The 17,809-nt window shown below is 52.2% G+C and overlaps 1 protein-coding gene across 7 annotated transcripts in view; it reads left to right on the top strand.

The window, feature by feature from the left end:
- CSNK1E (casein kinase 1 epsilon) overlaps positions 1 to 10,758 on the top strand; it is a 38,961-nt gene extending 28,203 nt beyond the window's left edge. For 5 of the 7 annotated variants that reach the window (XM_066358397.1, XM_066358396.1, XM_066358400.1 and 2 more), the window contains exons 6-12: positions 1,293 to 1,463; positions 3,112 to 3,260; positions 6,423 to 6,483; positions 7,252 to 7,444; positions 7,546 to 7,685; positions 8,427 to 8,492; positions 9,534 to 10,758. In XM_066358397.1, the coding sequence (XP_066214494.1) occupies positions 1,293 to 1,463; positions 3,112 to 3,260; positions 6,423 to 6,483; positions 7,252 to 7,444; positions 7,546 to 7,685; positions 8,427 to 8,443 (731 nt within the window). In that variant the 3' untranslated portion in view covers positions 8,444 to 8,492; positions 9,534 to 10,758. Of the gene's footprint in view, positions 1 to 1,292; positions 1,464 to 3,111; positions 3,261 to 3,850; positions 3,955 to 4,052; positions 5,732 to 6,422; positions 6,484 to 7,251; positions 7,445 to 7,545; positions 7,686 to 8,426; positions 8,493 to 9,533 lie in introns of those variants that run through there. The other 2 variants (XM_066358401.1, XM_066358402.1) reach the window with 2 other exon arrangements.
- The last annotated feature ends 7,051 nt before the right edge of the window (positions 10,759 to 17,809 follow it).

The following is a 17,809-nucleotide window of genomic DNA, read 5'->3' as shown; positions in this document are numbered from 1 at the left end:
TCACTTTAGTTGTTCATTGACTGCTTTCTCATACCTGCCTTGACCGGGGGCTCCAGCTGAGCCAGTGACCCCTGCTCAAGCCAGTGACCTCTGGGCCTCAAGCCAGTGACCAGGTGGCCATGTCCATCCATGGTCCCATGCAGAAGCCAGCAACCCTGCACTTAAGCTGGATGAGCTTGTGCTCAAGGCGGCAACCTCAAGGTTTTGAACCTGGGTCCTCAGTGTCCCAAGTCAGTGCTCTGTCCACTGCACCACCACCTGATCAGATGGAAGTTTCCCCCCCTTTTTTTTTTCCTGTAGTTGGAAACGGGGAGGCAGACAGACTCCCGCGTGCGCCCGACCAGGATCTACCTGGCACGCCCACCAGGGGGCGATGCTCTGCCCATCTGGGGCGTCGCTCCGTTGCAACCAGAGCCATTCTAGCACCTGAGGCAGAGGCCACAGAGCCATCCTCAGCGCCCGGGCAAACTTTGCTCCAATGGAGCCTTGGCTGCGGGAGGGGAAGAGAGAGACAGAGAGGAAGGAGAGGGGGAGGGGTGGAGACGCAGATGGGTGCTTCTCCTGTGTGCCCTGGCCGGGAATCGAACCCGGGACTCCTGCATGCCAGGCCGACACTCTACCACTGAGCCAACCGGCCGGGGCCAACCCAGTTTCCCCATTTTTATAGGATGAAAAACGCAGGTTCAGGCCCTAGCTGATCAGTTGGTTGGAGTATTGTCCCGAAATGGCAAGGTTGTAGGTTCGAACTCTGCACATAGAGGAAGCAAACACTGAATACACAACTAAGTGAAACAATAAATTAATGCTTCTTTCTCTTTTTCTTTCTAAAATAAGTCAAATTTAAAAAATACTTCTCAAAAAAAAAAAGGAAGGAAATGCAGGCTCACAGGAGTAGTACAGGTTGCTTAAGGTCGTGTGGCTTATCAAGTGCTGAGGCCGATTTGACACCCCAGCCCTGCCTGATGCTACAGCTTGTGCCCTATCCATAGGTGGGCACAAGGAGGCCTTGGTGTGCCGACGACATAGTTGTGGAATGAGTGTGTACCTGCCCTGGAAAAATTAGGCCCAGATTGGGTTGAGAAGCTCAGCCTAAGGTTACTTCTCTCTAGAAGGTCTGTTTGTAACAGCGTTGCAGCAAGCCAGCATGTGACTGGAGGACTTAGGAGGAGCGCTGGGTACACAGAACGGGCTGTTCCCTCTTAGTCAAGGAGCATGTCCTGGAGGAGGGGGTCCTGGTCCACACTGGCCAGGAGCTGGAGTGGACCCTGCCCTCACCTTGTCCCTCTGTGCAGAGCAAAGCCGTCGCGATGACCTGGAGAGTCTGGGCTACGTGCTCATGTACTTCAACCTGGGCTCCCTGCCCTGGCAGGGCCTCAAAGCGGCCACCAAACGCCAGAAGTACGAGCGAATCAGTGAGAAGAAGATGTCGACACCCATTGAGGTCCTCTGCAAAGGCTATCCCTGTGAGTAGCCCAACAGGGGAGTGATGAGCTTGGGGACCCCGGAGGCCCTTTCTAAGGGGAAGATGAAGCTGCAGAGTCCCTTTTGGGCTACCACTGCCCCTGACACCAGAATGTTACAGCTCTCTGTCACTACTCGGGTACAGTGGAGGCCTGGCTGTGGAATCCTCAGCATCCCTGGCCCGTGCTCCTGCCTCATCTCTCACTGGCAGAGGGTTAGGAAGAGGTAGTCCTTCCCCTGCATCTCCTTTACCCTCTCACGGAATACTTCACGTCTGACACTTTTGGTCACCGTATTTGTGGAGTTTTTTTCCTCCCACCAAACAATTCTCCGCAACACCAGCTGGTTGCCCTACCATTTAATTCAGTTCCGACACTGTCTACCTGGAGATAGTGTCACATCCTACAGGTTAAGGGCTCAGTCCCACAAGACTGTTCCCACTGTACTTTAGATGACAACTGCAAGTCCACCTGGGCTTGTGACCAATTAGCTATAACTCTGAGCTTCCTTTGACTTCCTTGAGTTTGGGAAATTTGCTGGATTGGTTCACAAAACTCAGGGAAGCACATTTACCAGCCTATTAAAGGGTGCGATAAAGGATGCAGATGGACAGCTGGATGAAGACATGCCCAGGGCGAGATCTAGGAGGGTCCTGAGTGCAGGAGTCTCTGTCCTCTTGGAGTTGGGGTATGTCCTCGTCCTGGTGTAAGATATATTCACCCACCGGGAAGGTCTCTAAACCCAGTGGAGGCTTCATCGTGCAGGCATGTCAGTTATTAACTCCATTCCTAGCTTCTTTCCCTTCTCTAGAGAAGTTGGGGTCATGGGGCAGGGCTGAAAAGTCTAAGCTTCTAATTATGGTTTGTCTTTCTGTTGACCAGCCCAGAGTCACCTCGTTGGAACAAGAGATGCTCCTAGTGCTCTTAACACTTAGGATTTTTAAGGTTTTAGGAGATTTGTGTCAGGGAAGGCATCAGAGACCAACTATTAGAACAAGGGTTGTTCTTATTGCGTCACTTAGGAAATTACAAAGCTTTGAGGAGCTCCAGAAACCAGGGACCAATATATTTGTTTTCTGTTACCACTTTTTTTAGAGAGAGAGAGAGAAACAGTGATTTGTTCCGTTTATTTATGCATTCCTTAGTTGTTCCTTGTATGTATCGGGGATCAGGACGGTACTCTAACCATCTGAGCTACCCGACCAAGGCCCTCTCTCGCCCCTAATTTTCAGAGGAGGAAATGGAAGTCCTCCTCCTGTGGCTTAGGTCATGTTGAGAGTTCCCATTGGGCTCTTGACTGTCCTTTGACTTTATGACAGCTCTTGATCTACCATCTCCATGACCCCCAGAGTGCTTGACAAGAGCAGGTGAAGAGCTGTGAACTAGGTAGGGTCCTGCAGTGCCAGCTTACCGAGAGGGGACGCTTGCTCATTGCTCACAGGTCCTCAGTTCCTGTCCTCACAGGCTCTGCTCGTTGGCAGGGAGGGTTGCATCACCCATAGGGAGGACTACAGTTCTGTCTTCGTCGTACCCCTTGCTATATTGAAAGTGTTTGTAGGGACAGTGGGTGGTTAGGACAGCTGCCGGCTGCTGGGGACTCTGGGAGCATGGGCCTCACGGTGGCCTCTTCTGTTCCCGTAACCCCCACCAGCTGAGTTCTCAACATACCTCAACTTCTGCCGCTCCCTGCGGTTCGACGACAAGCCTGACTACTCCTACCTGCGCCAGCTCTTCCGCAACCTCTTCCACCGGCAAGGCTTCTCTTACGACTACGTCTTCGACTGGAACATGCTCAAATTCGTGAGTCACCTGGAGGCCAAGGCGGGCTTGGGGGACTGGACTGGGAAGGCCCTGACTCCTGAGGCCAAAGTGACTCTGTGGTGGGTGGGGCTCCCAAAAAGCAGGAGCAGTGAACTGGACCATATAAGTGACTTCATTGGGGTCCCAGAACCCCCTCACTTCCCCCACTCCTGTCTCATCAATGCTGACAGCATGTACTGCTATGGTCAGCAGGGCCCAGGCAGGACACTGCCTCCCATCAGACCCAGGAGGACCTGGCTGGGCCTCCGGTCCCTCCGGGGCACCCGTGGCTGGGCATGGATGGCACTGGTGGGCCCCCCTACTGTCATGATCATTGCCTATACCATCCTGCTCTTGCTGTTCTGCACATCCCAGGCAGCTGCCTTTGCTGTGGCTCCTCTGGCCAGCCTGGACTCATTCAATGTGGTTTCTTTTTTCCTGGTCATGGGACCTTGGGCTTTGCTAGGTGGCTGTTCTGTCTCCCTCTTTTAAGAGTTGTGGGGGTGGGGTGGGGAGAAGCGGCCGTCTGCTGTGCCTGGAGCTCTAGAACCTGAAATCGTATGACTTGTCTCACATCTCTTCTGGAAAAGGGGGCTTCCTCGAGCCAGGCTCAGCCCCGTGACAGCGAAGCTATCGCACTGCCGTGCCCCCGCCCCTATCCTTGTGCGGGGCCCGCGTGCTCACCCACATACTGGTAAGGACCCTCTGAGGCCTCGCCTTTCTAAGATTTACCACTTGGCTGGGTGAGCACAAGAGGCTGAGCCTCTGCTGTGCTTTCTCTGTCCCTTCCAGGTGCCCGGCACCCCTGGGCACCCAGGGCCCTCCTGATAGGCCTGTGGAGGAGGTGGAGGAGCTGTCCCCCCAAAACTACTGGCCAGTGGTCTGGACTCCAGAGCCCCAGTTCTGACACCAAGTGTGCCTGAGACCACCAGGGCCAGGCCTGAGGAGTGTCTCCCAGCGTGGTGGGGGTCAGTAGAGAGGGCATGGTGGAGAAGACCCTGCCAAGAGGTTCTTGGGGATGAGTCATCTGCCTGACGGACAGAGCCTGAAGGAGGGGCGACGTTCACTGCCCCAGAGGAGCCTGGGAGTGGGCACCCGGAGCAGCCTCACATACCCCAGCAGCAGCCTCTGTATCGAACCTGAACTCATTAAATGTCCCGGCCTGTACCGCGCTTCGTTCTCATGTGCCTCTCCTTTCATCATGGGTGCCCTCGGCTCGTTCTAGCAGATGCTCAGGACTGAGGCCTTGTTCTGGATGCCCGGAGCAGCATGTGGTCTTGTGCTTCTCTTCTCTGGTCCTCAGACAGAGGCCTGGTGCTGCTCCCTAAGGAGTCGACAGAGGTTGGACAGAGGATGGGGGTTCTACAGGCCAAGTGGCCCCAAGGAAGGTTTGGAGATGAGCAGTGGGGTACCTTTTACCTTCCGGCTGGGGGTGTGGCCAAGCGCCCGGGGCTAGCTCTCCTCACCACAGGGCATCAGGGAGCTCGGGCACAGGGCACGTGCTCATCATGGAGAAAGTCATCCCAAAGTGTGGGTCTGGGGTGGGCCTGGCCCTTCCCTCAGTGCAGCTCCAAAAGGAAGTTGTATTGTCTGGGCCTCTGTCATTCAATATAGCAGCCACTGGCTACATGAGGCTAAATTTTAATTAATTAAAATTAATCAGAGCTGAAAGTGTTATTCGTCAGTCACATTTGCCACATTTCAAGTTTTCACGAGCCACAAGTGTCTGGCTGATGGCTTCCGTACCTGGCGAGGCAGATGAGAACGTGTCCATCATCACTGAAAGTTCTGTGGAACAGTGCTACTCTAGATGGCCCCTCACAGAGCCTCTTATGGGGCCATCCAGCCGACGGGATTTCGTCTCAAGCCAGACCAGAAGCACCCTCCCCACCCATTGCTGGCACTCTGATACCTTTCTGGGGTCCCCTTTGAAGCAGGCTCTGAAGTCATGCTGAGCAGGGGTGCTAACAGCTTTATTCTGTACTGATCTCCGACTTAGAACTGGATAAGTGGCAGCCTTTAAACCCATGACCACTGTGGTGAACTTGACTCCCTGGCAGAAGCATCTGCACACATGTGATGGGGACCTAACATTCCTTTCACCCAGAAGCCAGGACCCTCCCGCACCACCACCCCTGCAGGAAGCCTTATCAGTACCTGTCAGCAGAGTGGACACCGTGCTGAGCACTGTGGTCTAGCTTGTTCTGCAGGAAGGATCGCCCTTGACTGCGAGCTTCCCTCCTTGGAGCAGCCACCCCATAGCAGTTGGTATCAGGGCCCTGGAATCTCTGGATGCCCAGAGGCTGGGTGCTGCTTTCAGCCACTGTTCTGACGTCCTACCAGCTGGCCAGAAAGAAACTTGACACAGCCAAGGACCGGGGTCCATACAGCACTGGTGGTGACTTTCATGTTTACCTTCTATTTTCTTGTGGGCAAATAAAAGCCAAGAGACCTCCCTGGTGTGTGATTCTTGAGGCGTCACTTGGGTTGGATGGAAACATGGAACATAGCTCACTTTCTGCTGTGGGGCTGGCCTTGGCCGGAGTCCACTGGGGTCCCAGAGGTCGGGCTATGCGGCTTTGAGTGACTCATTTAGCGTCCCAACTCGGGGAATGAGTCTTGACCCGCCAACAGGAGGGTGCGTGAATGGGTGCCACTGCTCTTACTGCTCAGGTTGTGTTCTGGTTCTGGCTAGCCGCTCTCTGCCAGCCTGTAACGGAGTAAGGGGGAGCTCGGGGCAGGGGCCTTGGGGGTCAGGAGGTGGACCCCTATCCGTTCCAGGTGCACCTGCCTGGACAGGCTTGTGGGAGGGAGGACTGGAGGTGTTCATTTCTAGAATGTTTTGTTAAATCCTCTTGGGGTGCAGGAAGCAGAGTAGGACTGGGTGGTAGAGGCCTGAGTTCACATACTAGCTCTGTCCTGAGCTTTGTGGTCCTAGGTATGTCATGAGGCCTCTCTGTGCCTCAGTTCCTCGCAAATATTCAGGGGTCATTCTGATCCCCAGCTGCTACCTCCCAGCATTGCTTTAAGGTAGGGGCCACCCCATTTCCTAAAGACAGTAAGGCCTTCTCAGCCAGTCCCCTGGGACACACGGGGTTGCAGGAGCCCACATCCCCATGGCTCGTGAGCATCCAACTCAGTCCACAGCTCTCTCCTTCACAGATGCGGCCCCTCTCACGCCAGCCCCCTGCCCTTCCCTGTGGACGACCCCAGGACCAACTAGGTAACGCGGCCTGGTGCCGCTCCCACATTGTGCTCCTCTCTCTGGGCCTCTTCCCTTTCCTCCTGCACTGGGATGGCCGTGGCTGGATGGCAGGGCCCCTGGGGGCTTATGGACCCCTTCTGTCCCAGCCTGTCTGCTGGGTGTTTTTCCTCCATGGGGCTTCTAGCCTGTTCTTTCTCCAGCTCCCCCGAGCTCCCACCCTGAGACAGGCAGCATCTGTGTGGTGGTGGCCCCCACAACACCTTGCCAGGTCCAGGGGCAGGGGCAGACGGCCCTTTGAAAAGATTCCCCTAGGTGGGAGGCCTGACTCAAGTCCCGTTCTGGCCTTGGCTAGCCTTGTAACTCTCTCTTGGCCTCTGAACATCTGTCCTGCTCTGCTGGGAAATCTTGGGGAGCTGAGGCTCTCTGCGCACAAAGGGGGACCAGGTTGGGAGTGCTTGGTCATCCTGAGGGTATTAGCTTTCCCAGCTCTGACTGGCCCCCTGAGACCTCCTAGGACAGAGTGATCTTCCACCTCTCACATCCAGCTTCCTCCTTCTGGGCAGTTGTGGTTCTATTTCTTTGTGCTGTGTGGTCTGTCATGGGTCATTTCCAGGCCTCTCAGGCTTCCTGCTATGTGGGGAGGAGGTTGGACCAGAGGGTTTCTGTGGTGCTCTCCCCTGAGATGCCCACCTGGCCTCCCTCCCCCTGTTCTACCCTGCAAGGCTGCCAACCCCAGAGCATCCTGACCTTGCAGGGCTGACCAGGTCTCATCTTGCATTCCCACAGGGTGCAGCCCGGAATCCCGAGGATGTGGACCGGGAGCGGCGAGAACACGAGCGCGAGGAGAGAATGGGGCAGCTCCGGGGGTCTGCGACCCGGGCGCTGCCCCCTGGCCCGCCCACTGGGGCCACTGCCAACCGGCTCCGCAGTGCTGCAGAGCCTGTGGCTTCTACCCCAGCCTCCCGTATCCAGCAAGCTGGTGAGCCAGAGACTGTGGGCAGTGGGCTGGGCCCGGGGGTGGGGGGCAGGGCAGCCAGGGCCCTGGACACTCAGGATGGCTTCCCCCGTTCCACCCTCCAGGCAATACTTCTCCCAGAGCGATCTCACGGGTCGACAGAGAGAGGAAGGTGAGCATGAGGCTACACAGGGGTGCTCCCGCCAATGTTTCGTCCTCCGACCTCACCGGGCGGCAAGAGGTTTCCCGGATTTCTGCCTCACAGGTGAGCTGCCCTCACTCCAGCCCATCTGTCCCTCACAGCTGGGCTAGAGACCCCCCCAGGCATGGAGTCAGGCCTCATGGATCTGTTCTTCCTTGCCAGCTGATTCTAATAGCCTTGGAGCAAGCCCCTTTTATTGCAGGGACTTGGCCAAATTTAATTCTCCAGGGTCCGTTAGCCCCATTGGGCAAAGTCAGAAGTAACTGCCCCAGCAAGTGGTAGAGCTGGGATCCTGCTCTCACTGCCAGGGCTCCAGCCTGGGTGGGCAGCATGCAGCTCATGGGAGAGGCTCACAGTCCCTGCTGTCAGGAAGCCCCCACAATTCCTGGTTAGCGCAGGATAGAAGGCTGGGCAGATCCTGTCCAGGGCCCCACTCAGACCGTGTTTGGACTAGGAAAATTGGGAAGGAGGAATTCTGGTTGACCTAGGAGGGTGTCCTGGCAAGGGTGGACAGGAGATCCGCTCTGGTCCTCCTGCTTACAGTGGAGAAGCCTCAGCAGAACAGGACAGGCGCTGGGCATCAGTGGCCAGACTCGTGTTGTGCGTGAGCTGGAGCAGCTGCTTTGTCTCTGGGCAGTGTTCTCTACAAAGCAGCAACATCCTAGGGTCACTGGGATCACACACCCCTTCCTTGGCACCAGGGCCTTGGTGGGGCGGGATGGACCTCCATGGTGGGGAGAGACTCGCCACATTGCCAGTGCTGGCAGCTTATTCCCCTGTCTCTCTCTGCCTTCCCTCCCAAAGACGAGCGTGCCATTTGAGCATCTCGGGAAGTGAGGAGGAGCCACCATCGGACCAGTATTTGCTTAGGTGAGTTGATGTCTGCTGCAGACATAGCCCCGCCAGGTCTAGAAACACCTATGGCCCTAAGAGGGGAGCAGTATGTGTCGCAGAAAGGTAGGAGGAGTTGCAGGTGGTACAAGGGAACCCAGAACCAGGGGCCTTCAGGGCAGTTTAAAACTCAGCGGTTCTTGAGGTGGTGAACACACAATACGACATACAGATGATATATTATAGAACTGTATACCTGAGACTTAAATAATTTTATTAACTAATACCACGCCAATAAATTCAATTAAAAGTAAATAAAACCTCAGGGGAAAAACAAAAACCTCAGAGGCTATCTGTCTCAGGGCTGGGGCCTCCTCTGAGCAGGCTTGGCCCACATCCATTCATTTCTGCTAGAAACCTTCCTCTTTCTTTGGGCCAGTCCTCCTAACATATTCTGGAAAGTTGGCTCCTAGCAGGGACTGAGCTTGAGGGCCCTCACCCTGACCTCCTTGGGGCATTAGCCTTATCTCAGCCTCTGGGCTGTTAAACCTTAATTCATGAAAGCTCTTAGAACAGGGCCGTGCACTTAGTTTATCTGCCATCTAAGAAGGCCCTTGGCCTGCACAAGCCCAGGAGAGGCCCTTTGGCCAGTGTGGGCCTGATAGGACTTCCACGGAGCACGAGGCCTTGAGGTGATATATAGCAGCTTTCCCCTCTGGGTCCGACTCAGGGAAGGGGGGATGGCAGGGAGTTTTTGAGGGTGTGTGAGGGAGGTCAGAGCTCCCTAGGGAATATATATTTATATAATACCTGCAGAAATTCATTGCACAGAGAGCCAGGACCTAAAGCCAGGAACCACCCTGTCCATGGCAGATGTGTGGCTGGGGTGGCTGCTCACCAAGGGGACAGAGGAGAGAGAGAGTGAGACTGTCCTTCCTGTAAAAATTGAGTACCTACTACGTGCTGTAGAGGACCAAGCACAAAGTCCTGGGACAAGAAGACAGGATCTAAAGGGGGTCTGGCATATGGGTAATCAGAGGCCAACGTGCCTCTAATCTGTCTTCTTTCTCTTGTTTTTAGTGTCTTCACTGTATTTTCTTTTTAAAAACAACAAAAAGATGGGATAAAAAACCACTCAAAAGAACAAAAAGGAGAAACCCAGCACAAAAGCGATGATGGATTTTTTTTCAATTTTTTTTTTTTTTGTGCCTATGGCAAGAAGATGAGATGCCCTCAGTACCAAGGATTCTGTCCCTTTGTGGTTCCCGCTGCCTACAGCTTTCAGGCTGCCAAAGGCTTCCGGACCCTGAGACATGTACCAGACACAGAGGCCCTGCCCCAGCTGACTCTGACACTGCTGGGGCAGGAGCGGCTGGGCCCTGAGGGTCTGCCCGTGCCATCAGGGGTTGGCCTGAGGACCTTGGAAACTGGTCTGGTGGTTTGTTTGGTTGGAGGCGGGTCCCACCAGGTGTTCTTGAGCCTCAGAACCACAAGAGATGCACATAGCCCCCTCCACCCTGAGGTGACAGTGGCCGACTTTCTGTGTGGGCTTTTTCCAGTGTGCCCCTGAGCATTTGAGTCTTTCTTTGCCTTTTCCACAGGGACTTTAAGGAGTGGGTGGCAAGGTGGTTGGCCAAGATTCCGCGTGTGTGTGTGTGTGTGTGTGTGTGTGTGTGTGTGTGTGTGTATACATGTGTACATATGTGACCTGTATCTCCCAGGACAGCAGGGCCCCGCCCCACCTGCCAGGCCAAGTTTCGGTTCTCATCCCCCTAACAAGGACATGGGGTGGGTAGTGACCTCCGTGTCCCTCAAGAAGGACACAGAGTATTCTTGCCACCACCAGCCCCTCGGACTGTCATCACCTTCTGTGGCAGCCCTGTCCCCATTTCCTGGAGACTCCTTCCAGAAAACGTCTGGCACCCGGGTAATTAATGAATTTCCTGGTCCTGACACTCCCCTTGGGCTGCCCCTCCTGCATCCTGCCTCTTTAAGGAGGAGCCCGGGTCAGGGCTGGGCGCCTGATTTATCCATCCTCCTAGGTAACACCTGTTTTTACTTTATTTTTGTTTGTTTTCTCCGTGTGTGTATTTCCTAATTTATTTACCTCTGTTTCCCCTTTTTTTTTCTTTTTTTTTAATTAAAGAGCAAAGCTTTTTATAACTTTGTAATTTAAAAAACTGAAAAAAAAAACCTGAAAAACTTTGGGGGGAATTTTGTACTTTTTTCCTGTGTAAATATTGACTTTTTTGAGCTTTATTGTGGTTGTTAATTTGAAGTAATAAAGTAGAAAAGGATAAAGTGACATGGGCAGCCCCTGGTCCACCTCTTTGCTCCAGGGGTTTCTCCCCAGCAGAACTCGGAGAGAGTATGGCTGGGGCTAAACCAGGGCTTCAGAAACTATTTGCAGACCACCTGGAAGCAGGTTTCTGACCCCTGAGGGCTGGGCCGGAGCCAGGGTCTGCATGCTAACAAGCCCCAGGAGATGCCCAGGACCACAGGGAATAGGAAGGTTCAGAAAAGGGGTCTTCACAACTTTATCTTATCCTCACAAAAGTTCTGAGTTAGGTCTACGTATCTCTCTGCCTTCAGATGGGAAACAGCCAGAGGGAAATAATTTGCCCAGGGTCACACAGCTCTGGTGGCAGAACCAGGTTTGAACCCCACTACTGACCAAGGAGCCCTGTAAACAATGACACTTGAGTCAGGTTTTAATGGCCACTGTGCCACAGGGGCCCTTGGGTGGTTCCTTCATCTAAGCCTTGATAAAGGGGCAGTCCTCAGCCTGGCTACCTTTGTCTCACCAGCTTATAAAATAATTTGTCTATCAGTCTGCATTTCTCCAACATGGTTTATTTTTCCACTTCTCATTGACCCAAGACCTAAGAGCCACTGTTGCCATAGTCTCCACCCACAAATAAGAGCAAAGCTATCTGACCTCACAGGTCAGCCTGGGGAGGCACTGGAGGGTTCTTGAGAGGTTCCCTTGAGGCATTTTGAAGCCCTGGACATAGCTCAAAACTCCCATAGTTAAGGTCCCTTCCAGTGCTAGCATTTGGAAACCCTGTGACCCTACAACCTGGCTCAGGTGGTGTAGGGTCAGTCTGTTGGCCCTCCATGTGAGGTTCAGGCAAAGGCAGATCCTTATTCACAGCCATCAGGGATGAGGACATGTTACTTCAAGCCAGGAAATGCCATTGGGCCCTGACTTGAAGGCGGTGAGTCCCAGGAAGAACTTCCTGGGGTAGGGTGACAATAGAGTGATTTTAAACTCCTGACCCTCCCATGAGGACCTCTGTGGTTAGACATCTGACATCAAACACTTAAGTATGCCCTGACCAGTGGCAGGGCAGTGGAATGAGCATCAGCCCAGGATGCCAAGGGCCCTGGTTTGAAACCTCAAGGTTTGGCTAGACTAGAGCATGGGCTCGTTACCTTGACTGCAGGGTCACTGGCTTGAGCCCCCTGGTGAGGGCACGTATGAGAAGCAATCAATAAACAGCTCAGATGAAGCAACTATGAATTGATGCTTCTCATCTCCCTCCTCCCTCTCTAAAAAAAAAAAAAAAAAAAGACACCTAAATGTAAAATGATCAACTGTGGGCCCTGAGGAAACTATTCGGAGCTAATAAATTTTTTTTAAATCTCTTATAGTGAAAATCTTAGTTCCTAATAAAAATAATGTGCTTATTTGCTATATCCAATAATATATATGTTTCAAAATTTTACTATTTTAATTTTATTTTACTATTACTACTAAAATTAAGCCTGTGGAGCCTTGGCCAGATAACTCAGTTGGTTAGGCAGCAGTTTTCAACTTTTTTACACTTGAGGACTGATGAAAATAGAATTATTTCAGGGATCGTTAAGACAAATCACGCTGAGCATAAGCGAATTTGACTAAGATCATTGAGTCTATAATCTTCATACAACATCAGGGTGGTTAACTCTTGTGGACTGGCATGAAATTTTGGTGGCCCACCGCTGGTCTATGAACCAGTAGTTGAAAAACACTGGATTGAGTGTCATCTGGATACACCAAAGTTGAGGGTTCGATCCCTGGTCAGGGCACATACAAGAATCCATGTTTCTCTCCCTTCCTCTCTCTAAAATCAATCAATAAGTGCAACTTTTAAAAATGTAAACCTAGGGAGTAAAAAATTGTTAAGATATTTTTTGTGTGTGTGTCCTTAGAATACTAAGGATGTCCTGTCAGAATACAGTGCCCAGAAGGAACTTGAAATCATTCTTTTCTCTCTGTGGTCTTCATTAATTTTAAAGATTTTATTTATTAATTTTAGAGAGGGAGAGAAAAGCAACTCGTAGTTGCCTCATTTTAGTTGTTCATTGGTTGCTTCTCATATGTGCCTTGACCAGGCAAGCGTAAGGTTTCAAACTAGCAACCTCAATGCTCCAGGTCAGTGCTCTATCCACTGCGCAACCATGGGTCAGGCTGGTTTTTATTGATTTTAATAACGAGTTCATGTTTCCCCTTTTTGCTCTATTTTTGGGATATTACATGTATGAAAATGAGGCTATAAAAAAATGTTAGGGCCCTGGCCGGTTGGCTCAGTGGTAGAGCCTCGGCCTGGCGTGCGGAAGTCCCAGGTTCGATTCCCGGCCAGGGCACACAGGAGAGGCGCCCATCTGCTTCTCCACCCCTCCCCCTCTCCTTCCTCTCTGTCTCTCTCTTCCCCTCCTGCAGCCGAGGCTCCATTGGAGCAAAAGATGGCCGGGGCACTGGGGATGGCTCCTTGGCCTCTGCCCCAGGCACTAGAGTGGCTCTGGTTGCGACAGAGTGATGCCCCAGATGGGCAGAGCATCGCCCCCTGGTGGGCATGCCGGGTGGATCCCGGTCGGGCGCATGCGGGAGTCTGACTGCCCCCCTGTTTCCAGCTTCAGAAAAATACAAAAAAAAAAAAAAAAAAATGTTAGGGCCTGACTTGTGGTGGCTCAGTGGATAAAGCGTCGACCTGGAAACGCTGAGGTCGCCTGTTCAAAACCCTGGGCTTGCCTGGTCAAGGCACATATGGGAGTTGATGCTTCCTGCTCTTCTCTCCCCCTTTTCTCTCTCTCTCTCTCCTCTCTCAAAATTAATAATAATAAAAAAAAGTTAGACTCACTGCCATCCTTGCCCCCCACTCTGTTCCTACCTGCCATCTCTGGTCCTGGTTTATCCTTCCTGTGTTTCTTATTCATGGAGCTGATGTATATGGGAGGGGTGGTGGCTGGCAGCCTCTGAAGAAGTGACATTCAAGCTGAGGCCAGAAGGGTGACCAGGATGTGTCAACCATGCAATCAATTTATTTTTAATAAGCACCTGAAACAATTGCCAGGAAATTTTGCCCAAACTGGAAGTGTAAACATACCACTTGGTGAGTCATTTTCATTCATGTAACAAACACTGGCTGGGCTTGTGTGTGTCCCAGGGGTGCCAAGGGTGCCAGTGCTGGGGTGAGGTGGAGCGGAGTTCAGGGGTAAGAAGTAGGGAGCATGGGCTTGGAGACCTGAGGACCAGCTTGGTCCCTCTGTGACCTGGGCACTGTCTCTACAATGGGAGTGATAATAACTGCTTTAGAGGGTTGTATTCTAAGTTCATTAAGAGGTCACTGTGAAAGAAGAAAAAAAGTTCACTGTGCCTAGCCCCATTCTCAACCCTCTGCTCATAAAAATCCTGAGGTGTGTGTTACGATGCCCATTTTATAGATGAGGACACTGAGGCGCAGAGAAGACTGGCTCCACAGCCCATAGAGTGTTCAGTGGTGGTAACTACATATTTTGTAAAAAAAAAAAAATTTTTTTTTAATTACAATTGACATTCAGTATTATATTAGCTTCAGGTGTACAACATAGTGATTAGACATTTATATACCTTACGAAGTGATCACCCTAAGTCTAGTACCCATCTGACACCATACGTATTTATTACAATATTAGTGACTATATTCCCTATGCTGTACTTTACATCCCTGTGACTTTTTTTTTTTTTGTATTTTTCTGAAGTTGGAAACGGGGAGGCAGTCAGACAGACTCCCGCATGCACCCGACCGGAATCCACCCGGCATGCCCACCAGGGGGCGATGCTCTGCCCAGCTGGGGGCGTCGCTCTGTCGCAATCAGAGCCATTCTAGCGTCTTTGGCAGAGGCCATAGAGCCATCCTCAGCGCCCGGGGAAACTTTGCTCCAATGGAGCCTTGGCTGCAGGAGGAGAAGAGAGAGACAGAGGAAGGAGAGAGGGAGGGGTGGAGAAGCAGATGGGCGCTTCTCCTGTGTGCCCTGGCCAGGAATCAAACCCGGGACTCCTGCACACCAGGCTGACGCTCTACCACTGAGCCAACCGGCCAAGGCCTGTACTTCTTTTTTTAATTGATTGATTTTAGACAGAGAAGGAGATAGAGAAGGAGGGAAACATTAATTTGTTGTTCCACTTAGTTGTGCATTCATTGGTTGCTTCCCATATGTGCCCTGACCAGGAGTCAAACCACAACCTTGGTGTTTCGGGACAACGCTCTAACTAACTGAGCTAACTGGCCAGGGCATATCTGTTCTTATTAGTATTTTTTTTTTCTTTTTTAAAGCTGGAAACGGGGAGAGACAGTCAGACAGACTCCCGCATGCGCCCAACCGGGATCCACCCGGCATGCCCACCAGGGGCGACGCTCTGCCCACCAGGGGGCGATGCTCTGCCCCTCCGGGGCGTCGCTCTGCTGCGACCAGAGCCACTCCAGCGCCTGGGGCAGAGGCCAAGGAGCATCCCCAGCGCCCGGGCTATCCCCGCTCCAATGGAGCCCTGGCTGCAGGAGGGGAAGAGAGAGACAGAGAGGAAGGAGGGGGTGGGGGCGGAGAAGCAAATGGGCGCTTCTCCTATGTGCCCTGGCCGGGAATCGAACCCAGGTCCCCCACACGCCAGGCCGACGCTCTACCGCTGAGCCAACCGGCCAGGGCCTTATTAGTATTTTTTAAAAAAATTATTGGGGTGACATTGGTTAATAAAAGTATATAGGTTTCATGCCTGGCCTGTGGTGGTGCAGTAGATAGACCTTCGGCCTGTAATGCCAGGGTTGCCGGTTCGAGGCCCTGGGCTTCCCTGGTCAAGGCACATACCGCAGGCAAGCAATGAACAGCTAGCCTGAAGCAACTATGAGTTGTTGCTTCCCAGTCCATGCTACCCTTTCTATCCTGTCTCTGTAAAATCGATAAAGTATTTAAAAAAAAAGTATATAGGTTTCAGGTATACAATTATATAATACCAATTTGTATTTCTTAATCTCACCTTTTGTAACTACATATTTCAAACACAGAGTGTGATCTTAGATTCCAGGGGTTTACAGCCTAGTCAGAGGAAAGACTCAGGCTAGCATATGGCTCATCCCAGTCCAGAATGCAGTGTGAACTGGGGACAATGGAGGGAGGCAATGTGTCTGGTGTCACCAATGAAAGTGTTTCAAAGATCTTTGACCTGAGCCTGGAAAGGTGAGTAGAAGCTTATTGGGGGTTGGGGTTAATTCCCAGCAGAGGAAACATGTGCAAAGGCCCAGAGGTATGAATTAGCTTGATATACTCCTTTTTGAGCACAGAGGGGGAGGGAGGAGCTCCACACAAGCCAAGGCTGGTAGAAGCAGAGGTCAAATTTAACTCATCAGGCATCCATCTTCCAGGACTTGTACTGTGGGGAACGATTGCTCAGGGGAGAGGGCATGATGGATGTAAACTTGAATGCAAATATGGCAACAGTGGGCAGGGAGAAGTGTTCGAGAGCTATATATGGTCACAATACCAGCAGGATACATCCAGAGGCAAGGATGATTGAACCACTTCAGAACAGGACTGTTCTTGGCCAACAGAGAGAGGAAGGAGTCAGGAGGCTCTGAGGTTACCAGCCTGCGCACATGGGCCACAGCAGTTGGTAAGGTGCATTCTTTGCTCCAAACCAAGAAGGGCCAGCCAGCCAGCCAGCGAGGAGTAGAGCTAGAAGGGTGGGGCATCAGGGAGGAGGGCGTCCTCAAAGGGACAAAGCAGTGGGAAGCGTAAGGCTGGCAAACGTCCTGGATGACCATTTTGCCAGAGTACCTTTTTTAAAATTGATTTTAGAGAAAGAGGAAGAGGGGGAAAGATTGAGAGAGAAAGAGAGAGGGATAGATTTGCTGTTCCACTTATCCATGCATTTATTGGTTGATTCTTGTATGTGCCCTGATCCAGGATCTAAGGTGCAACCTTGCCCTATGGGGATGATACTCCCACCAACTGAGCTACCTGGCTAGGGCTATCAATTTTTTTTTAATTGAGGTATAATTTAGACAAATGCACACATCTTAAATGTACAGCACATACACTGTTAGTCAGTTTCTGTACGTCTGTACCATCACCACCAAATGAAGATATAGGTGACTGTCAATATGCCAGCAAGTCTCATGTCCCTTCCTATGCCATATTGGCCCTCCCCTCATACACACATAGAGCACCACTCTTTTATTTTATTTTTTTATTATTATTTTTTTGTATTCTTCTGAAGTTGGAAACGGGGAGGTGGTCAGACAGACTCCCGCATGCGCCCGACAGGGATCCACCCAGCATGCCCACCAGGGGACGGTGCTCTACCCATCTGGGGCGTCGCTCTACCCCCAATCAGGGCCACTCTAGCGCCCGAGGCAGAGGCCACAGAGCCATCCTCAGCGCCCGGGCAAACCTTGCTCCAATGGAGCCTCAGCTGCAGGAGGGGAAGAGAGAGAGGAAGGAGAGGGGTAGGGGCAGAGAAGCAGATGGGCGCTCCTCCTGTGTGCCCTGGCCGGAAATCGAACCCAGGACTCCCGCACGCCAGGCCGACGCTCTACCACCAAGCCAACCGGCCAGGGCAGGGCACCACTCTTTTAAATTCTATCAACAGATCACCTTTCCGCCCTGGGGGAGAAGATCAGAACAGGAAGTGAGAAGAGAGGCAGTGGGCACAGGAAATTGACAGGAAGAGGAAGGCCAGAATAGGCATGCTTCCCTGCAGTCAGTCCTCTGATAGGAGGTCAAAGAGGCCTGCAAGTGTTTGGAGGCCAAAGAACCCTAGAGGAGGGGTATTAATGACTGGACAGCAAAAGGTTTGGAGGAGGAATATCAGAGGAGACACAGGGAGAACTGGGTCTGGGACAAAACGAGGAGCTAAGGTTTCTCTGAACTTGGTTCAGTCACTCCCCTGTCCTCATCACTTGCAAAAAATACAAACCTGTAATGTCAATGAGCTGCTCCCTTTTAGGTGGTGGCACCCCCCCCCATTCCTACCTGCATTTTAATGCACACACACACCCCCAACCCAGAGCCTCCCATGGGAACGTTGATCAGGCAGAGCCCTGAGGCCAGCTGCAATGGGA

Source organism: Saccopteryx leptura, chromosome 1, assembly GCF_036850995.1.
Source record: "Saccopteryx leptura isolate mSacLep1 chromosome 1, mSacLep1_pri_phased_curated, whole genome shotgun sequence".
Taxonomy (NCBI): domain Eukaryota; kingdom Metazoa; phylum Chordata; class Mammalia; order Chiroptera; family Emballonuridae; genus Saccopteryx; species Saccopteryx leptura.
The sequence above is the reverse complement of the archived record's forward strand: the minus strand, read 5'-3'. Positions and strand labels throughout refer to the sequence as shown.